Source organism: Patagioenas fasciata, chromosome 1 (assembly GCF_037038585.1).
Source record: "Patagioenas fasciata isolate bPatFas1 chromosome 1, bPatFas1.hap1, whole genome shotgun sequence".
Classification (NCBI taxonomy): domain Eukaryota; kingdom Metazoa; phylum Chordata; class Aves; order Columbiformes; family Columbidae; genus Patagioenas; species Patagioenas fasciata.
Genome location: NC_092520.1, coordinates 212894566 through 212917643, shown reverse-complemented (window position 1 = coordinate 212917643; position 23078 = coordinate 212894566). Strand labels below are relative to the sequence as shown.

The window sequence follows — 23078 nt, the reverse complement described above, 5'->3', positions numbered from 1 at the left end:
ATTTTACTCGTTAGCTATTTTTTTTCCCTGCTGATTAGATACTGTGTTTTGGTTTATACCTTGAGTTTCATTTAACACCAGCTCCTTACACTATTTAGCTATTACCAACACACAAATCATAGGCAGTTCTGCAGGAAAACTTGAAGCTTTCTGTCTGGATCTGTGTGATCTCTGTATAAATCGTCATCTTGATTGTGAAAGGAGAAAGTTGGTAAGGCTTATTTAGGTCTTTTTCTCTTTTTTGGGTATATAAATACAGCAACTGACTCAAAGTGGCTGGAATTTTTGACTCTAACATTGGTTTTGTCATATGCCATAAGAAACAGTAGTTCTCTGGAGGCACTTGGTAACATACAGGTGGTACAGAAGGGTCAGGGAGTTTCCTTTTAATCTGTTTTAACTCATGCATGACACACTGAGATACTTTAAATTGTTTTCAGATTGATGGGGCTTACAGTCCTCAAAGGAATCCAGAGCCTCAGCCACCTTATAGGTGTAACTCTGGATATTTTCAGAGTTAATACAAACATCTCAACTTTTTTGGCTTGTGTTAAGCGATTGGCTTCACTGATAACTTGTGGCAATGAGTTCTGCAGGTTAATTATGCATTTAATTGGTTTCAAATCTGTTGCTTTTCAATTTCACTGTTCGCTGAATATCTCCTCGGTCTTGTATTATGAGAAGGAGTAAATAAGAGCACGACTCACGTTCTCTGAACATTTAATTATTTCTGTATACCTCTATCGTGTATCCTATGTACAGAAGGACCTTCTGATGGTTTTGGTGTTTATGTATCTCCACCGTCTTTCTTTGAAGCTTTTGGCTGTAGTGACCAGACCTCTATGTCGAATAATGTGGTTGGCAGCAGCTCAATAAAGAGTTGAGAGGAGGGAACGGAGCTGGTGAGGGGCTGGAGCACAAGTGTGATGGGAGCGGCTGAGGGACCTGGGGGGTTCAGCTGGAGAACAGGAGCTGAGGGGAGACCTTCTGATCTCTGAACTGCCTGAAAGGAGCTTGGAGCCAGGGGGGTCGGGCTCTGCTTCCCAGGAACAAGCGCCAGGAGCAGAGGAAACGGCCTCAAGTTGCACCAGGGGAGGGTGAGGTTGGATGTGGGGAACAATTTCTTCCCCAAAGGGCTGTGGGGCATTGGAACAGGCTGCCCAGGGCAGTGCTGGAGTCACCATCCTTGGAGGGTTGGACAGACGCAGAGATGAGGTTCTTAAGGACATAGTTTAGTGCTAGATTTAGGTTATGGTTGGACTTGATTTTAAGGGTCTTTTCCAACCAAAATGATTCTATGATTTTAATAGGAGTGAGCAAGTGAGGGCAAACCCCATCCTGGGTTGCATTGACACCCATAGAACCAGCTGGTCAAGAGAGGTGTTTATCTCGCTGTATTCACCTTGGGATCCTATGTGCAGTGCTGGGCTCTCAGTTTTAGAATGATGTGAAGGTCCTTGAATGTGTCCAGAAGAGGACCTTAAGATCAGTCTCTCAGATTCGTCATGCTGAGCTCCTTTGCTTGTGTCGTCCCTGCCAGGACGGCAGTGTGGTGATCAAGATGGAAGGAGTAGAGAAATCTTTGTCTGCTGACAGCAGAGAAGGTGTGAGACGGGAGCACCAACCTCCATCTGTGCTGGTGAACTAACGCGGGCAGGGCTCGTGCTGGCAGCACCGATGTGTAAGCTGTGAGCATGACTTCTGAGCTTGTGGTCCAAGCCCACTAGTAGAGTCCTGAAATGATGCTTTGTCAGGGTTTGGGATGTAGCAAATGTCCCATCACGCTACGTTCTCTCAGGATCTGGTTGTGTCAAGGTTGTCTTCTAATTCATTCCTTTTTTGTTCTTAATGCTTGCTGGTGAAAGGTTTGGACGGAGTGTCCTGGAGGTGTGGTTGAGGACTCTGTTTGTCTACTTTGGAGCGGAGGCTTAAGGGTGACCTCCTGGCTCTCTACAGCTTCCTGAGGAGTGGACACATGCAGAGGGAGGTGCTGAGCTCTTCTCCCTGGGATCCAGTCACAGGACATGTGGGAATGGCTCAAAACTGCACCTGTGGAGGTTTAGACTTAACATGAGCACTCATTTCTTTACCGGGAGGGTGGTGAAACACTGTAACAGGCTTCCTAGAGAGGTGGTCAATGCCTCAAACCTGTCAGTGTTTGGGTGGCATTTGGGCAATGCACTTAATGACACGTTTCAATTCGATCAACCCTGAAGTGGTCAGGCAGTTGGACTATAGATGAGCATCGCGGGTCCCTTCCAGTTGAAACAACCTGTTCTAGTCTAGTCTAAGTTCTTGTGACACTGTACATGGTCTTCATGAGCCAAGATGATCTCCAGTTGCCATCATCTCAACATTTCTCTCTTTCTAGATGGCTGAAGTTATCTCAGCTGTGAACTGCCTGGAACATGGGACGCTGACCGTGTCATCTTCTCTGATTTGATTTATTTCTTTTTGGTGTGTGCCATTTCTATCGACAAGTTTTATTAAACCTTTGGGCGTTACGTTGGATGTTGTGATTATTTGCCTTTCAGTTTCTTTGTGTAAAATATTGTTGAATTATTTTTGAATATCTCAACTTTACACAACTGTTTTATTCTTTCCTATTGCGCGAAAAATGTTTAGTAAAACGTAGACATGTGTTTTTTTAACAACCACTCTACTATGTTAATAACTTTAAATATATTGTCAACAAATTTGCATGACGAGGATGTCAGAGTGAGGAATAGAAACGGCATCATCTAACTCTTCCTTAAATATATTTCCTGCTTCCAGTTAGTAACGGGTATTTATAAGTTTGGGCTATTTTAGTTGCTTTGTTCCAAATTACTAACACACTCAGCCATGCACCATCTGAACTGGGCAGGGTTTTAAAACCCTTTCTCTTATTTTAATTTGTTTTTCCAGCATGATCTTTACAAAAATGAAGTGTTTGTCTCCCTTGCTGTCTTGTATTAAGTCTGCTTTTTCCATCGGTTTTATATATATTTTCTCTGCCTAGAATATTATTTATTTCTGTTAGAGTAATACAAATTTCAGCAGAGCTTGAAGTATAATGGTGTTAACCACTGCACAGATGTGTAGCGGCTTCCAGGCTCTGCCCTGGAGACTTTGCAATCAAATGAGAAGAGAAATAAAAGTGCAATGAATGGAAGTTGGACATAGAAATTCAATGGCTCGTGTTATGGAATTAAACAAAAGGAAGATGCTCACCGATAATCAATACATAAATCAATCTGCACTCATTTCAGAGATTCTCTGTTCAAGGCACTCAGTCTCTTGTGGGTTTATTTCAGAATAAGTTGATAAAACTTAAAAGAAAATTCGGGAAGACCAGCATTGCAATTTGCTAATTAAAATACAAAGAGTATGAAGTCTTGCTGGGTCCCTGTAGATGCTTCCAGTCATTTCCCTCCACTTTCCCAGGGCTTTGCTTGATCGTAGTTGGAATTTAATAATTTCAACAGGTATAGTAGGTTGCTTATAACGTGGGATTTTCACAATTAGTTCAATGCTGTAGAGATGCGATGACAAGGACTATGGAACTGTCCTATTATTGGCCGAAACTGAGTTTTCTAAGTGCTGTAAAGAATCAAACAAAAGAACTAAAAAGCAATGACTTGTCATTGGGATAAATTTTATATAGCCCTGATATATATGGCGTATTAATTAGCTATGAGTATTTTCTTTACCATATAATTTTTTGTGTATCTTGATGGGAAAAGTCTTTTGTGAAAGCTGTAGCGTTATTAAAACTGATACTCCCTTGGCAATGCTGAGGTTAAATACCTGAATATTTCACTGTTAAGTCATATTCCTAATTTAAAAGACCATCTTGTTTCTGACTTATGGCTTCTGTCTTAAATTATCTGCTATTTGCAATTCTTTTATTAGCAAGCTGTTTAGAAAAACCTCTGCTTTGCAATAATGTTGAACAGTATTGCTGCGTTATTGAGGAGTCAATGAGTTTTGATGGTTTGTTTATTATGAAAAAGAAGAGTTCAACTTAACAAGATCTGATTTAAAACAAATAGAAATAATCTATTGTCTTAAAGATATTTTGAAGCAGTCCCTTCTTGAACACACAATAATGAAAGTACTGCTTATATTGTATCTTTCCAATTGAGAAACACCTGGTGTAGTTCTAAGTGATTCAATTTTGTGTCCTAAGCAGAAATCAATAACTTGAATAGCTGAGAAGAAATAAATGTACTCTTATTTCAAATTCAAAAGCGGATTTACCTACTTGGGCATCATTCTTTTTTGCCTTTAGTAGAAATTGGTTACCAGGATGATGGATGGAGCGGCCAATCCAGTGATGCACCTTCTGTTGGAAGGAAATGATACCAATTCATGTGTAGTTTTGATCATTTGATACAAGAAGTAGGATATTCACAGATGGAAAATAACAGTGGAGAACGTGTGGTCCTGATGCTGCTGGACCTCTGAAAAACTGAGATTAGAGTAAGTTTTGTGTGGGATTTCAGATGACATTGACTTTGAAGTGGTTTTCAATGAGCTGTTGAGTTTCCATTGCCTATATTAGCGCAGTGTCTATAAGAATCATTGAGTCTACTGCCTCTTCGGTTTAGCACAGTATCACAGTATTTATAAGGCAAAAGAAATAAGTTGTGGCTTTTAAAACTATAATAATAATAATATAAATTCCAAGCGTTGAGAAAAAATGCTGCATTCCTGAAGCAAAAAGTCCCTAGATGGAAAGCTTCGAGGATTTCAAAATGTTCTCTAATTTGAATATTGAGATATTAAGCAACTGAAGTGCATATTTCTTCTTAGTGATTCGTTTTTGGACATCAGTGGTGATCTGGAGTGGGAGCTCCTTCTGGAAGGCCAATGGTTCCTTATGTTTTCCATATCAAATATTGGCTCATAGTGCTTACTAATACCTTTTCTTTCCCTTTCTGTTGTTCATTTCACCCAGGAATTTCCAAGTATTTCTTAAAAATTGTTGTTAGATCAATTCCGAACACAGTAAAAAGGACACAGTTTTCTATTATTTACTACAACAGCGGTACAGCAACAAAGGTGGAAGTGGAACATAGTCCTAAATCTCTTTAGTGGCAGTTTTGTTCATAAATTTTACAGCATAATAGTTCTCTTGCTCCATTTTTACAGAAAGAAATCCACATAGAGAACAGTGTATGGCTGCTTCTTTAAGATTAGTGGAAAACTGTACATATTTGACATATGACTGAAACATCAGAAGCTGTCAGAAACGGTTATAGACGTTATTTGAGTTGCTACAAATACCTGGCAGCAGTACAGAAAGTCTTTAAAATGTTTGATCTTTTTGGACTGCTTTAGTTAACTGAAAAGCATGTATACGGCTTCAGAAATAAGTCATGTCTTTCTCTTATTCCTGTTGACATGCATATATGTAATACAGATCTGTTTATTGTCTCTTTTTTTCGCTGAATTATGATTGGGTGGAAATATGAGGGTTTTCTGCATATTGCTGATGTATATAACAGTCATGAATATATTTCAACTTGATTTTCAAGAAAATCTGTTGATCTCAAACTGATGAAACCAGATGGTTCCCCCAGTGAGGAGCAGAGTTGAAGAGAGCGGCTTTTCTTCAGTGCTCACATTGCTCATTTTGTGGTAGCATTTTGTAGGGCTCAAAGAATCATTTTAGCTGGAATAACACCCTTAAGATCACTGATCATTTGAGACCTCATCTGGAATATTGTGTCCAGTTGTGGCCCCTCAGTTCCAGAAGGACAGGGAACTGCTGGAGAGAGTCCAGCGCAGGGCAACAAAGATGCTGAAGGGAGTGGAGCATCTCCCGTGTGAGGAAAGGCTGAGGGAGCTGGGGCTCTGGAGCTGGAGAAGAGGAGACTGAGGGGTGACCTCATTCATGGTTACAGATATAGAAAGGGTGAGTGTCAGGAGGATGGAGCCCAGGCTCTTCTCGGTGACAACCAATGATAGGACAAAGGGCAGTGGGTTCAAACTGGAACACAGGAGGTTCCACTGAAAGAGGAGGAGAAACTTGTTGGGTGTGAGGGTGTCAGAGCCTGGCCCAGGCTGCCCAGGGAGGTTGTGGAGTCTCCTTCTCTGCAGACATTCAAACCCGCCTGGACACCTTCCTGTGGAACCTCAGCTGGGTGTTCCTGCTCCATGGGGGGATTGCACTGGATGAGCTTTCCAGGTCCCTTCCAACCCCTGACATTCTGAGATTCTGTGGGTCTAACCATTAACCCAACACTGCCAAGTCCACTGCTGACCCATTGTCCCTAAGAACATCATCTCTGGTCTGTCCAACCCTCCAGGGATGGTGGCTCCAGCACTGCCCTGGGCAGCCTGTTCCAATGCCCCACAGCCCTTTGGGGAAGAAATTGTTCCCCACATCCAACCTCAACCTCCCCTGGTGCAACTTGAGGCCGTTTCCTCTGCTCCTGGCGCTTGTTCCTGGGGAGCAGAGCCCGACCCCCCTGGCTCCAAGCTCCTTTCAGGCAGTTCAGAGATCAGAAGGTCTCCCCTCAGTTCCTGTTCTCATCACACTTGTGCTCCAGCCCCTTCCCCAGCTTCTGGTGATAGTTCAGGCTGGAAGGAACGTGGAGGCCTCTCAAGTGCTTGGTGACTAAGTACTTAACTACGTCTGCTACTACTTCTCCTTGAACCCTGTGTCTCTGCACACAGAGTCTGGGAGACCTTGCTGATGAGGACAATGTAGTAGAGGTTGTTCAGTCTCACACTTGCAGGCTTTCAAAACCCACCTGCATACAGCCTTGAGGTACCAGGTCTGGCCTCTTGACCCTGTTGAAAACAGCTGGCCCTGTTTTGAGCAGGAGCTGCATATCTCCTGAGGTCCCTTTGAGAACCTCATCTCCATGTGTTGACTTTCCTTAAATCATCCACCTTGTTCAGCTGTTTGACTTCTGATCTCATAGAAGCTCTTCTTGTTGGGACAAGAAGATTAACAAACTTCTGTGTTGATGAATAGCAACATGGTCTGGATTTCAGTTACATGTTGCTGTGGATTACATTAGGAATTGGAATCCATAACTCTTTTGTTTGACACAGTGTACATTTGTTTTTTCTCCTTTGATCTATAACTAGATTTAGTAAATGAAGCTTAATGTTACATGTTCTGTAAAGACTGGATCTAACTTGTTCATGAATTAGAATTTGTTTAATTTTCTCCATTAGCCTCTCAATGTGATCTTTTTTATCTGCACTACTCTTTTTAGGACTTCATTGTTTTTAGAAAAAGTACTGTAGCACATTTACTGGTAATTACAGAAGCTTGTTTTAATTACAGTTGTCAAAGAATATGTTTTATGCTGCATTATTGTTGCTGCTGTTTCTAATGCTTAACTATTCCCTACACTTAGAAGTGGAAATTAACATAGTTTTCTGGTTATTTTTTGTGGTGAGGAATGATCTTGTGAATAGCAATAGCTTCAAAAAGAAATCGTTTTTTTGAGGGAAAGGAGAAGCATATGTTCCTAAGAATATCCATAAGTTATTTCTATTGCCCATTCGTAATGGTTTATGTACATATTTTGAAATAGAAGGTTAAAATTGAAAAGTGCTCTAATCTGACATACATTAAATGTGGAAATAGAGAATCATGTTTACTTGGACACTGTTCTACTGATTAAAGGTCGTACATTGGCTGACCATAGTAATTTATGAGTTGTGAACGTTTTCGTGCTTGATTTTGTCTACACGCAAATGTGAATGCCCAGGGCTCTTTGTGGGGTGAGTGTAGTTTGTTGCAGGGGAGTTTCTGGGCAGAGCAGTGTAGTGGATGTCGCAAACTGAATAACTGTTCTACAACAAGAGAGTCATAGTCTGTACATGGGTGACATCAGTGTCAACGAGCTCCTGAATCCCCACCCTGCTTGAAGCTACAGCTGCGTTCACTCATCCAGCAAACCTCAAATTGTAAAAACAAACAGAAAATCTCCAACAATGTAATGGTGGGAGACCTTTTTGAGATGTGCTCTGTGGTGGTGGCTGGTGCATCACATCAATCCTGACCTGCTGGCAGTTCTGCGAGATGCTGAAGGCCAGCCCTCTGCCACCATTTTGCTTCATGAATTTGTGAACCTTCTCGTCAAAGCACATGAAATAATTTTGGTTGGAAAAACCCTTAAGACCATCAAGTCCAACCATAATGTAAATCTAGCACTAAATCATGTCCTTAAGAACCTCAGGTGCGTGTGTTTTCAACACCTCCAGGGATGGTGACTGCACCACTGCCCTGAGCAGCCTGTTCTACCGCTTCACAAAAAGTGCCATGTCCTATCTCAGTTTCAAAACCTCCAGGGCCGGTGAGTCCAGCACCTCCCTGGGCAGCCATTCCAATGCTGACCACTCTCTCTGCACAGAATTGCTTTCTAATCTCCAGCCTCAGTTTCCCCTGGCAGAGTTGAAGCCCATGCCCCCTTGTCCTATTGCTGACTGCCTGGGAGAAGAGCCCAATCCCCCCTGGCTAGAACTGCCCTTCAGGTCGTTCTAGAGAGTGCTGAGCTCACCTCTAAGCCTCCTCTTCTCCAGACTGAACAAGCCCAGCTCCCTCAGCCTCTCCCCATAGGGCTTGTGTTCCAGTCCCTTCCCCAGTCTCGTTGCTCTTCTCTGGACCCGCTCCAGCACTTGAATCTCTTTCCTGAGCTGAGGGGCCCAGAACTGAACACAATACTCCAGGTGTGGCCTCCCCAATGCAGAGCACAGGGGAAGGATCACTGCCCTTGTCCTGCTGACCATGCTGGTTTGGATACAGGACAGGACACCATTGGCCTTCTTGGCCACCTGGGCACACTGTTGGCTCATGTTGAGCTTCCTGTTCATTAACACCTATTCTATCTTATTGGCTTTTCAAAATCAGTTTTGCTGCTTGTTCCATGTCATTGGTAAAATGGTGTGAAATACTGTTGAATGACACAGAATCACAGAATGTTCTAAGAACTAAAACTTAACTGAATTCTCCCGAGCATTATGGAACATTAATTTTACATTTTCTTTGTCGCCAACCTATTTAACTCGCACAAACAGAATGTTCTCGAGTTTGCAAATATTTCCCAGATCCTGAGGTGGTTATACAGAAAACGTTTGTGTGTAACTATGATAATACATTGAAATATCGTTTGGGGCATTTGGAAGATGATGATTTGGGGTGGCACAGCCTGCAGGGAGTTTTCAGCGGTTTGTGCAACAGCAGCAAGAGGTGATACAGGGATTATCTAGAAAAAGCAAACCCATGATCGATACGAAGCACAATAGTGAGGCCGTAGGATATTTAGTGTAATGAGCTTTGGAAAAACCTATAATTAGTTTTTACGTAGTAAATAAAGGCTGATTTAAATGGTGGTGGGCAGGGTTGTAGCATCTGCTTCATGGCATTGTACTGGAGATGAGATGGTTGGGTGAGCTTTGTTTCGTTTAAGTGGAATTAAAGTTTGACCGTGGACTTTTGGGAGAACGGGGGAATTTTTGCTGAAGTTTCACTTAAAAATAACAAAAAAAACCCAAAACAAAACACAAAAAAACGCACTGTCGAGGGTTTGGGTTGCGGGGTGACAATAAAACCCTGGCAGATGTATTGTTAACCTCCTCTCTCCCCATTTCCTCCTTCGACCCCTCCCTCTCCCCCGTTCCCACTCAGGACAGGCGATTGGGAGGGAAAGAGTGCAGAGAGAAGAGAGTTGGAAACGTTAAAAATGTTTTACTAATGCTACTGATAAGAATAGAGAAAATAATACAAAATATACAAAACCAATCATGAAAGTCTCAGCAACTGCAGAGCCGGCACCCGAAGTCCTGGACTGGACTCTGCAGCCAACCGGAGCTGGATTCAGTCTGTCACTAGGCCTCAGTTTGCAGGGACGACTCGCAAGGTCCTCTCCTAATGTTGGCCATAACAAAAAGGGAAAAGAAGGCAAAAAGGGAAAGAGGGACGAGGTCCTCGTGATCTCCCACTTTTATATGAAGCATTCATGTGAATGGGATGTTATACTCTGTTGGTCAGTTTCTTGGTCACCTGTTTCTCATTGCCTCTCTTGGGAGATGTCCATCCATGCTTATCGATAACCTCGCATTCCATTGCTGTGTTGACCAAAACATGTATCTGGTTCTCCAGGAAAATGCAGATGATATGAAGCTTTAACTGATAGGCAAATTCACTAAAAGAGAAACTTGTTTTTTACCAAAACCAGGACACCCACCAAAACTCAAACCAACCAACCAAACCAAATCACTGCAAAGCAGTTTTCTGCTTGACTCGTGTACACTTTTCTGCATTCTTTCTATTTGATATTATATCATTAATTCGACTCTTTTTTTTTAACATGCTTCAGGATATAGAGAAAAAGGTAAGTAAGTAAGAAACAACCAGAACTCCCTAGTCATTTTATCCGTCATGTGTCTGCAAAGAAGAGCAAGTCTTGACCAAGAGAATTAAGTTCTATATCTATAGAACAAATAGAGCACAATGTATAATGTGAGTTTTCTTACATCTATGAGCATGACCTGTTAAAGTACAAGAGTTAATTGTTTTCTGTGGTCCTGTAGAATAGAACTTTTTGCTGTTGGCTTTGTAGCATCACTACCTGGGTGAATACAACACGTTAGAGGTTAATGATGTTGAGTGGGCAATTGTGGTCATGACCGCTGGTAGTTAATTATTAGTCACTAAAGATGTTTTATTATTAAAAGATTATGAGCCTGGAATGAATCTGCACTGATAATTCCGGCATTTAATCCTCCGCAGCTTGTTAAAAATCACTTGTCTCTTATTTCCTATGGAGGACTTGTAGCTTTCTATGTGTTTTGTGTGCTCTTTAAATGCGTTTTAGAATTCTTCGAGTCCCCTTAATACTACATATTGAAACATATTACAGATTAAAAGCCAAAATAATATCAGCTTGCTCAGTAGAGCTGGAAGCAGCATCTTTTAAATGAATACTCAAATTGTATCAGTATTGAAAAGGTAGATATTCAAAAATTTCCTGTATCTTTTGCATTATTGGCCATGGGAGGGATCCTGCAGGGAAGGGTTTTGGCTTAGTTGGACAACACAACCAATTTAGGAGTTTCTAGAGGGATAATTACTAATTAAACAGCAGGTTTAGATGTACTTTTTAGGTTTGCTTTTGCAAATATATAAGCTTTGGGTTTTTTCTGACCATTCGCTTAATAGAATTCAGCACATGCTGAATACATTCCTGAAAAGGGTTTTTTTGAGGAAAACAAAAGCTGCTTTAAAAAAGTTCTTTCTGTCTCTGCCTACAAATACATGGATGCAAGTTCAGCTCTTTCCATGGCAGAACATCCACTTATTTAAGACATCAAGTTAAATATTCAGGCTGTGTGTGTGCTCGGTAGCTTGAGAAAGTTTCCTTAAGTTCAAAGTTTGCAAAGTTAATTAAAAAAAATAATAATCTCAGCAGGATTCGCTTGGTTCTGTCCTCACGATGTTTCCAAATACATTTGGACAAACGGCCCAGCTGTTGAGGAGCAAACCCCGTACAATAGACAATCTCCATTTTCAATACCGCGATCACCGTCTTATTAATGTTCCGTTCGGCAAAAACTAATAGAGCGCAGTTCTCAATCGGGTGCGATTTCTAGGGGATGTTTATCGGGCTCGCTCTTGATCCAGTTTTCTTTTTCCGTGTCTTTTTTTAGGCCAAGCAGCTGGAGGAGAAAGACCGAGAACTGAAGAAGCACGATGCCTATTACAAAGAGCAGCTGGCTCGGCTGGAGGAGAGGGTGAGCCCTTTTTTCCCTATTAATGATGAGTTCACTGTTCCCTTTTGCTCCTGACTTTCTGGTTATGTTTTACTGTTCAACAAGATGACTTTTCCAAAGGTATTAAGATTAAAACTGTGACCAAAGTGGTGCGGTTTTGGTATTAACTGCTGTATCTTCTGGCTTAACGTTGACAAGATGGAGGGTTTAATGTTGACAATGTTGTTCTCTTCACTAAGTTCTCACATTTGCAATGAGATTTCATGTCATCGTGATTACATACAGAGAAATAATCCCAGTGAGGTCACTTTTGTACCAGCACTGACACAGTCAGTGTAAGCGAACAAGTATCACCATATTATCCTTAAAATTGTATGTGAAGTGTGCAGATATATACTGAATATATATTATATGTTGTCATGGTCTGTTCAGCAATGGACTCGTGATGGTTCTTTTATCTTGATCTCAGAGCGCAAAATTAAGGCGACCAAAATGCCAAGGGGTTGTAATTCAATCAAGCAGTGTTATTTTATTAATTTGCCTGTAAAGCGACACGTGATAGAGAGAGTAAGAGAGAGAAAGGGGAAAAAAATGGGGAAAAGTAAAGGTAAAGGTGAGAAATGAGGTTGTGTTTATCACCAGTGCAGTTCCAGAAGCTCCCTCTGCTCTCCGGTCCCGTGCAGTCCGGCCGGTCCTCCATCGTGGTTCGGGATCCTCTGGCGGGAAGATCTTCAGTGGTGTCCATTCTGGAGTCACCTTTCATGCTTCTTCACCCCCCTTGCTCCCATTGTTTCAGCCCAATCTCCACCTTGATTTCACAACCCAGGCTCGTACTGCGCAGGCTCGAGAGATTCACGCTTTCTTTTGCCAGCGCTTACGTGCCAGCATTCAGGGTCTTTCCCTGGTCCATTGGGTGAGCTCAGGACCCTCGTTGAGCTGCTGGCCGTGCTCCTTTTCGTTGGCCATTGTTTGTGGAGCAGGTGGGGACACGTGTGACTGAGGCTGCAGGTGAGAACACAGCTTCTGGACGGCAGCTCTTGTCCCTGGGTCAGAGACCCTCAGAACAACGGCTTTCGGGGGGGAGGAGCTGGTTTGGCTGGAGAAGCAGGCAAAGTCCACACAACAACCATTGTTAGTAGCAGCCCCATGTATCAGAGAAACCAGTGCAACACAATGCTGCTCCTCGGGCCTCTCTCCAAGTCATTGTCCACCTGTTCTTTCGGTCTCAGCTTCAGTTCTCTGCGTCCTTGATGGCGATGTCCGGGCAAATACTGCTCCACCTTCCAACCGAGTCTCACATATATATACAGAATTCCTGCTTTTGTTGGGTGGAGTTGGTGGTTCCTCCAAAAGCCACCAATATGTGGGGAGTTGAGTGTTAATTACAGGTTGTTTGTGCCATGTTCAGAAAGCACTTCTGTGTCTTTTTGTCACAGTCGACTTGAAGCTAAACGCACAGAACAGCTTGGTGAGCTGTGTGACGTGCTCACGATGTTTTAACATATTGCTGTGAACAGCCTTAGTCTTTACAGGGTATTATTTTATAGGATGCTAATTTCAAATAATTACTGCTGTCATCATTTTCTAGATCCCAAGTTGGTTGTAACCTTCAGTCCCCCTCTGTCTTCTTCCTGAGCCTGCCTGTTGTTGATTAATTTGGATATTTCTTTAGTTAGCTTTGAAAATGATATTAACAAGTTACATATTCATTTATGCAACTTAGCAGGAGAGAAGAAAACCCCTTGTTTTTATGGATTAGGAAGAAGAGCATGTTGCATGAATTATCAGTGTATATAATTGGTCTTAATGAATATTTTAAATAGAGGGCATATCAGATACTGTCTCAGTGTTTTGTCCTCCCTTTTTGAAGAGGATGTTAATGAAGCCGTGTTTTTGGCAATGAAAAATAGTTTGAAAGGATGAGTGTAAATTAGTTTAATGATGGTAACACTGCATTATTTAAACACTTAAAAATTAAGATCCTTCACAAAAAAAACCCACAACACAATCCTCACAGAATACCTATCTTGTTTGCAAATAATGTTAGAGGACAGATGCACAGAGCAGACTCTCAGGAGGCGAAATTCTTAGGAAAGAAAGAATTAATGGAGTAGAATAGCAGAAGGGCCGGTTCAAGCTGGGAACCTGCACATGGAAAACTGTAAACTTTTGTATCTTTACAGGCCATTCACACCATGATTCAGTCCGATAGCAATGTTTCACGTTGAGGTCGTCTTGCTTCTCATTGGGTCTTTTTCACTGATTCCACGTGGGCCTTTTTGTTCAATTGTAGACATCAGTTACAGTCCATAGCTTTGCAGATGCTGTTTTGTTTGAATAAATCCTTTCTTTTCAGCCAAGTGCAAAATGGGCCCTGTTTTGCCAGTGTCTGTAATGTCTCTGCATTAGCCTTGGGTGGTTGTTTTTCTCAGTCATTTATATTTTTTTATCCCAGTAAAGTTCAAACTAGACCTTATCTTAGTGACACTCACCCTTTCTATATCTGTAAACATGAATGAGGTCCCCCCTCAGTCTCCTCTGCTCCAGCTCCAGAGCCCCAGCTCCCTCAGCCTTTCCTCACACGGGAGATGCTCCACTCCCTTCAGCATCTTTGTTGCCCTGCGCTGGACTCTCTCCAGCAGTTCCCTGTCCTTCTGGAACTGAGGGGCCACAACTGGACACAATATTCCAGGTGTGGTCTCCCCAGGGCAGAGCAGAGGGGCAGGAGAACCTCTCTGACCTACTGACCACCCCCTTCTAACCCACCCCAGGTACCATTGGCTTCCTGGCCACAAGGGCCCAGTGCTGGCTCATGGTCACCCTGCTGTCCCCAGGACCCCCAGGTCCCTTTCCCCTACACTGCTCTCTAATAGCTCATTCCCCAACTTACACAGGAACCTGGGGTTGTTCCTGCCCAGATTCCAGACTCTACACTTGCCCTTGTTTCATTCAATTTCTCCCCACCCAGCTCTCCAGCCTGTCCAGGTCTCTGGATGGCAGCACAGCTTCCAGTGTCAGCCACTCCTCCCAAATTCTGCTCTGCTTCCCCATGTGTCTCCTGGCAGGGGTTCTTGGCCTGGTTGCAGCTCAGCCCTTTCCCTCCTCTGAGGCCTTGACCAAACTGCTGCTGGTTTGGCCAGGGGGGTTGAGCGCATCTGCCACAGCAGAAAATCAGTTTTTCTTCTTAGTTAGTGTTAAGTTAGGCTGCTGATACAACACATTCGCTTGCTACTGTTCATTGAAGACTTCCAACGTGGAATCGTGCTTTAACAGGCACGTGGAGTCATAATTCTCGTGTACAAATGAACTATAAACAAGTACATTAGAGTGCTAAAGTGTTGTGCCCCGAGTGATGGGAAATAGGTGATTTTACCATCTCTTGCTTCCTCTTCTTTGGCTTAGAAATGTCCAGGTGTACAGTTCTGATTGAGTGTCCTGTGCCATGGGCGATGTTTGCTCTGTCTTTGGAGTGGAGCTCTTGTGATATTAAGGCTTGTGTTTTCATTCCGACTTCTTATTTGTAAGCTAAGGAATCTTTGCTTTGCCAGGGTGTCATCCAGGTTGTTTTCAAAGTACTTGTGCATATCTTTCCCACACAAAAAGAGTGGTCGGAGCTCTGAAAGGAGGTGAACTCTGCTCACATCTGCCTTTGAACTTTGTCAGAGATGTGGAGATTACAGAGTGCAAACCTGCAGAAGCAGAGGGGTCGCGTTTCCTGCCATCCCAGCTTCACCGTTATTAAGGTCATTTGTGAGATTTTGTACTGGCCATTTTTGAGGCTGGAAATAGAGCTTTACGTAAAAAAGGGAAGGTCTGGACAGGCTTAATGTTTTGGAAATTACAGAGCACAATAATAAGCTGCTTGTTTGTTCCTAAGCTTGTCCTGATTTCAAAGGTACACGAAGTCAGAATATGGGCTGTTCAGCAGAGAAAAATATCAGAAAAGGGGGGTGTGGAGCAAGTGGAGCTCAGAGAAGTGATGTCAGTATGAAGAAATGTGCAATACAAGTCTGTCACCTGTGACAAAGAACGCTAATTACCTTCTCAGATCATTCTTACATCAAATAAGCACACTTGAAAAATACTTCAGTTATGCATATGTGGTATTTCTGTCTGTTGCATCATGGAGTGTCAGAGCTCATCTGTATGATTAATTGGCTTTTTGATTACTTTGCTTTTTCAATTAGAAGCTACGTATTTGTGTTCTTCAGTGCTGCTGGAAAAACAATGGAGACATGGATAATAAAGGGAGATGACAACAGAACAGATTAGTGTCGGTGCGGTGTGCTCCTTATGGAGAAAATTACCCTACATATTCAGTGCCAGATGAAGTCTGTCAATTATAAAATATTTCAGTGACTGAGTGAAGATGCTCAACCTTTTCAGAGGATTAATACGGGACAAACTAACTGTGCACCAGTGACAGCTGTGCTACTAAACCATAAACAATTCTATTCTCCAGGGCAATATCTCTTCATAAATTTGGTTTATGTGCTAAAAACCTTTTGATACTTTCCAAAATCCCGGCGATTCCCCAAACAGCTGCCAGTGTTTCTAGGTCAAAGATGGCACATAAGCGATGAGTTATTACATGCTCCACAGCAGCAAAGCCAAATGAGATAGTTTAACAAAGGGGTTAAAGAATAACCTTCTCATACTGTATATCTGACTGGGATGTAAAGCTGTTATTTAAGAGTTTGCACTTTGAGAAGAATTTATTGGTGTTTTTCATAGTCTGCTGACAGGCTAATGGTCCTTCCTCACTACAGCAAAATACCCTGGAGATGGCAGTATTCAAATCGTTGACATATGTGTACCCTATGTTGTCTTAATTTACTGTAATAAGGTGGCATTGATGGTATTTTAAACCATTAGGGTTTCTTCTTTTAAAATAGCAGAGTGAGAGAAAGGAAAACTGACAGATTGAGCAGCTGGAAGAACAATCCTGTGGCCTCTTTCTCTGACACGGTCTCATACGCTTCTGGCCTCTTGTATCCATCATCATTCTGTTCAGCTCCTCCATGTCCGTCACCCTTTCGTTGCACCACTGCTTTCACGGTTAATTCCAACCCAGGCTCCGTAACCATCTTCACATCTCTAATGTCACTGTGATCTGTAGGTTCCAGCCAGCGTCACCAGTTGCATTAATTTTGTCTGAAGAGCAGCTGACTGCCCGTGATTTCTTCACCAAGTTGTTTTAGCTTCAGAATCTTTTTCACAGAATCCCAGAATGTCAGGGACTGGAAGGGACCTGGAAAGCTCATCCAGTGCAATCCCCCCAGAGCAGGAACACCCAGCTGAGGTTCCACAGGAAGGTGTCCAGGCGGGTTTGAATGTCTGCACAGAAGGAGACTCCACAACCTCCCTGGGCAGCCTGGGCCAGGCTCTGCCACCCTCACTGAGAAGAAGTTTCTTCTCATGTTTAAGTGGAACCTCTTGTGTTCCAGTTTGAACCCATTGCCCCTTGTCCTACTATTGGTTGTCACCCAGAAGAGCCTGGCTCCATCCTCCTGACACTCACCCTTTCTGTATCTGTAACCATGAATGAGGTCCCCCCTCAGTCTCCTCTTCTCCAGCTCCAGAGCCCCAGCTCCCTCAGCCTTTCCTCACACGGCAGATGCTCCACTCCCTTCAGCATCTTTGTTGCCCTGCGCTGGACTCTCTGCAGCAGTTCCCTGTCCTTCTGGAACTGAGGGGCCACAACTGGACACAATATTCCAGGTGTGGTCTCCCCAGGGCAGAGCAGAGGGGCAGGAGAACCTCTCTGACCTACTGACCACCCCCTTCTAACCCACCCCAGGTACCATTGGCCTTCCTGGCCACAAGGGCCCAGTGCTGGCTCATGGTCACCCTGCTGTCCCCAGGACCCCCAGGTCCCTTTCCCCTACACTGCTCTCTAATAGGTCATTCCCCAACTTACACTGGAACCTGGGGTTGTTCCTGCCCAGATTCCAGACTCTACACTTGCCCTTGTTCTATTTCATTAGATTTTTCCCCGCCCAGCTCTCCAGCCTGTCCAGGTCTCTGATGGCAGCACAGCTTCCAGTGTCAGCCACTCCTCCCAGCTTGGTGTCACCAGCAAACTTGCTGACAGTCACTCTATTCCCTCATCCACGTCATTGATGAATACATTGAATAATACCGGCCCCAGTACTGACCCGAGGCCCTGCACTGGATCCAGGCCTCAACTGGACTCTGCCCCATTGACTGCAGTGTAGGAAACGTGATTGGATCCTCTCTTGCTTCTGCTATTGGTTTTGGCATCACGCAGTCACGACGAGAAGTGTTTCTCGCTGATTATGTCCCTTTGAGAACGATGCAAATCCCCCCAGTTCAAATTTGCTTCAGCAAACCGAGCTATTTTCACGTTACGCTGCTTCATAATGCTATTAACGCATCATTACAAGAATCGTGCCTCTAGTCATGGGAGCAGAAGGAAATTAATTTTAATACGCTTTTGGATGACACAACTACTTAGTTTATCAGTGCGAATGAGCAAGATATGTATCCCAATATTAATCAGGGTGTTTCTCACTTGAGCTCCGTTTCTATGCGAGTTTCTTAGAAATCCTTTAAGTGTTGAGTGATATGCCTACAAAGTAAGGTAATACAATTATTCTGTTAGCATTTAGAGGTTTCAGCTTTGTTAGATATGCTGCAGGTTTAGCGGCCAACAAGTTGCTGCCCCAATAGCTTTTCTTGCCTATTCTGTCATTTCTGTGCGTGTCCTTGCTGACTTGAGTGACCTTTGTGCATCGAGCCTGAGAATATAGACCTAAGTTCTGGAAATGTGATCCTCTTATCTGCAGCCATTTTTTCCCGACTTAAACTCCAAGGAAGGATTTGCAAATCGTAGGCTCGCCACTTAATTTGGGGATTCTACTTACCATGTAGGCTGTCAAGGAGCATTAACCTTAAGGTAAGATGAGCACAAAGCTGCGAGCTGATGGCTCACACTATACCAGGTGTTAAATAGTATTATCCATCCTGCTCGCTATGGTAAATAGGATTTCGCTATTATGATGTGTCAGGATTTTCAGAGAAATCAAATTTACTAGACACTAAACTGCCATCCTCAGTACTGAGCGGCTTTATTCTGGGATCTTGCGTTCCCACTAATCCTGTTGGTAGGAAATGCTTATACCAATTGTGTGGGGAAATTATAATATAATGATCTCTTCCTTTTTTTCTATTCAAGGCTTAGAATGGACTGACACGCTTTGCAGTGATAGCCCCAGCGCTCAGGAAAGATGATTTACAGTTCAGCTTCACAGCCAAGTATTGGCTTTTTGTAGGTGTCTATAATGAACATAAGTGCTGAGATGCAAACAAAGTGAGTTCCACAGTTGTTCAGATGCTTCAGAGCCTTGTTTACCTTTTTACATCTCAACAACTAAATAATCACAACCTGTTTGCTGGGGTTTTTTGTAAACCACGGTTTGCAAGATGCAGATAACAGAGGGGGGACTATTATAAGGCAATAGAATAACCGCAAACATTTTTATTCCCTACAGTGTATTTTAGCAGTTCAAATGTTTTTGCTTCTATTTACTTTATCAGTCTGTTTACGTTCTTTGCTTTTGCATGACTATATCAGCAAGAGTTTCACAACCAGAGGATGATCCTGTGTTTAGAGGTTTCTGTTCACTAGAACAAATGTTTATTCTCCATGCATTTGTACTGCATTCTCTCCTGGTTTTCAGACTCAAATAGCAGTGATGTAAGTACAGAGGTTTAAGGTTTCAAGCTGGATCCAGCAAAATAAAGAAAGGCTTTGGTTGGGGGCGCCGTGCTGGGCTTTGGCTGGGGGCGCCGTGCTGGGCTTTGGCTGGGGGCGCCGTGCTGGGCTTTGGCTGGGGGCGCCGTGCTGGGCTTTGGCTGGGGGCGCCGTGCTGGGCTTTGGCTGGGGGCGCCGTGCTGGGCTTTGGCTGGGGGCGCCGTGCTGGGCTTTGGCTGGGGGCGCCGTGCTGGGCTTTGGCTGGGGGCGCCGTGCTGGGCTTTGGCTGGGGGCGCCGTGCTGGGCTTTGGCTGGGGGCGCCGTGCTGGGCTTTGGCTGGGGGCGCCGTGCTGGGCTTTGGCTGGGGGCGCCGTGCTGGGCTTTGGCTGGGGGCGCCGTGCTGGGCTTTGGCTGGGGGCGCCGTGCTGGGCTTTGGCTGGGGGCGCCGTGCTGGGCTTTGGCTGGGGGCGCCGTGCTGGGCTTTGGCTGGGGGCGCCGTGCTGGGCTTTGGCTGGGGGCGCCGTGCTGGGCTTTGGCTGGGGGCGCCGTGCTGGGCTTTGGCTGGGGGCGCCGTGCTGGGCTTTGGCTGGGGGCGCCGTGCTGGGCTTTGGCTGGGGGCGCCGTGCTGGGCTTTGGCTGGGGGCGCCGTGCTGGGCTTTGGCTGGGGGCGCCGTGCTGGGCTTTGGCTGGGGGCGCCGTGCTGGGCTTTGGCTGGGGGCGCCGTGCTGGGCTTTGGCTGGGGGCGCCGTGCTGGGCTTTGGCTGGGGGCGCCGTGCTGGGCTTTGGCTGGGGGCGCCGTGCTGGGCTTTGGCTGGGGGCGCCGTGCTGGGCTTTGGCTGGGGGCGCCGTGCTGGGCTTTGGCTGGGGGCGCCGTGCTGGGCTTTGGCTGGGGGCGCCGTGCTGGGCTTTGGCTGGGGGCGCCGTGCTGGGCTTTGGCTGGGGGCGCCGTGCTGGGCTTTGGCTGGGGGCGCCGTGCTGGGCTTTGGCTGGGGGCGCCGTGCTGGGCTTTGGCTGGGGGCGCCGTGCTGGGCTTTGGCTGGGGGCGCCGTGCTGGGCTTTGGCTGGGGGCGCCGTGCTGGGCTTTGGCTGGGGGCGCCGTGCTGGGCTTTGGCTGGGGGCGCCGTGCTGGGCTTTGGCTGGGGGCGCCGTGCTGGGCTTTGGCTGGGGGCGCCGTGCTGGGCTTTGGCTGGGGGCGCCGTGCTGGGCTTTGGCTGGGGGCGCCGTGCTGGGCTTTGGCTGGGGGCGCCGTGCTGGGCTTTGGCTGGGGGCGCCGTGCTGGGCTTTGGCTGGGGGCGCCGTGCTGGGCTTTGGCTGGGGGCGCCGTGCTGGGCTTTGGCTGGGGGCGCCGTGCTGGGCTTTGGCTGGGGGCGCCGTGCTGGGCTTGGGCTGGGGGCGCCGTGCTGGGCTTGGGCTGGGGGCGCCGTGCTGGGCTTGGGCTGGGGGCGCCGTGCTGGGCTTGGGCTGGGGACGCTACTGACTTTCAGTAGCAACTTTGATTTATATGGCCACCTTACAGAGTTTCTCCAGTTTGTGTCTACGGAGATGTTTTGTAGTCCTGTCCGGAGAGGTGCATTTAGTAACTGTGCTACTACTAAGAATACTTGAGTATTTTTTGGCTGTTTAAATGATGCTTTCAATAATACCTTTGTCTTGGACTGAACCAAACTCCTGTACTTGAGAAAAGACTGAAAGGCAGTTTGGAGACCTTCATTCTCTACAAATTTTAATGAAGTGGCTATGCCTATGTTGTGTTACTTAACCATAATTTTGAATGTTACCCAACAGTTTCTAAAATCAATGGTTTGAAAGCAAACAGTTCCATCGTTCTTACCCCTTCTGTATTTATGAGACTTCCTCTGTGTGTTATCTGTTTGACTATATTTCTCTCCTTCCCCATACCAAATACATGTCTATATATATATTCTCCTAGCTGTATGTATACATGTGTATATACAGCCTTATACCCTTATATCAATACATAAACCTATTTTTCTAACACTTTTCAAATAGAAACAATGAAATATATTATGGCTTCCATTTGACAGATTCTCCTATATATCAAATTATTAATGAATTGTATTATTTCTGCAAAGTTATTGGTATCTTCTCTTTTTTAAATGGACTTGAAGCTGCAACAGCAGGTTCTTAGAGTTTCCCCCAAATTGCTGCAGCACGAGACCTGTGTATAAAATCAAGATATATTAATTTCTCATTCTATACTGGGGCCGGGAGACTTTTCTGTGTCTGAGCTCACTTGCTGCACCAAGGAGATAAAAGTCGGAGTTCATCAGAGTTTCCCAGTGCTTTGTATTTCCAGCCCGCTCACAAAAACCACTTTTCTTAGTGCTGACCAGAGCGGGATGTTTGTGTCAGTTTAGCATAATAAAGCTGTCAACTCAACCCATGATCTTGCTTCATGTTGCCAGTATTAGAAAACTTCTCTCTTCAAATTCCATTATATTTTGGGGATGGAGCTTTTGTTGCTTGGCAGGTTGAGATTAGGAAACTTGCTCCCAATTATAATATCTGAAACCTCAACCTGATTGACAAAGACGGAGCCTTCAGACCAGCACGTTGCATTAATGCGCCATATCTTGCTAAGCCACCATCGTTATTCTGAACAATTGTTTTTAAACCTTTATTTCCTATTTTTTCTGCTCATTAGAATTTATTTACTATTTTCTGACCTGAGTTATTCACTACACACCTCACCCATATATTTTCTTCATAAACCCACCCAAAGCACATGGCTTTTCTGCGACATTTTTCCTGTTAAAAACCACCTGTTTCAGTCTCATCTCTCACTATCACACATCCAATCAATAGCAATGCTGAACTGCTGCTTAATAACAAAATAAGGAGTTGTTCCACGCTGTATTGATGTTTCTCTAAATGTTTGTTTATAGATTAGTTTTCCATTCTATATGTGTATCTTTTATATAAATGGAGACAATGCAATAAGGAATATTGCAGTTTTTCCCCTGTGCAATCAGACACTTCAACTTTTAACATGTAACCTGTAGCTTTGCACAGGTTGTTTGCAATCTGTTTGTTTTCTTACTGAATACATTCAAACACATGGATGGTTTTGATCTTTGGTAGATTAAGTTTGGAGCTAAAGGTGGGTGATTCATGGAAGAATTCGCAGAAGACCAAGGGATAATGGTAAACTTGATGCAAGCTCAGAACTTTACAGCAGCAGGGGGGTATCTATGCAATTTCTCCTGGCTTTTCAAATACTCTACGCTTTTTGTAATGCATTTATGTGGGTTTTCTCCTCTATTTTATCTCCTATAGTACATCTCTCTAATGCATCGTCATTCTTACATCTTGTTTTCTGCAGTAGCTTCTGGTTTACAACATTTTCCTTGCATCACTGACCAGAACCAACTCTATTTTCCCTCCACTCATCCTGCTGTATTTTATTATGGTTTTTCACCTAAAATGCTGGTTTAGACTCATCCTGAAGTGTCTTTTTTAGCCTATAGTGTTGTTTCCTACAGAATTCCAGCGCTGATATTTCCTCGGGTAGGGGGGCTGGTGGTTTTTGGGGATTGCACAGTCTGTGTTACAGAGGGATACCCCTGGACTTTGATTGGAAATAAGGATCCTCAAAACCTCTGAAATTCAAACTCTTTGA

At 44.4% G+C, this 23078-nt stretch overlaps 1 protein-coding gene across 1 annotated transcript in view; it reads left to right on the top strand.

Annotated features, from left to right (window-relative positions):
* The window catches only part of CHCHD3 (coiled-coil-helix-coiled-coil-helix domain containing 3), a 174004-nt gene that overhangs the window by 95312 nt on the left and 55614 nt on the right, over positions 1-23078 (top strand). The window contains exon 7 of the mRNA XM_065829760.2: positions 11659-11742. Coding sequence (XP_065685832.2) covers positions 11659-11742 — 84 coding nt within the window. The remainder of the gene's footprint in view (positions 1-11658; positions 11743-23078) is intronic.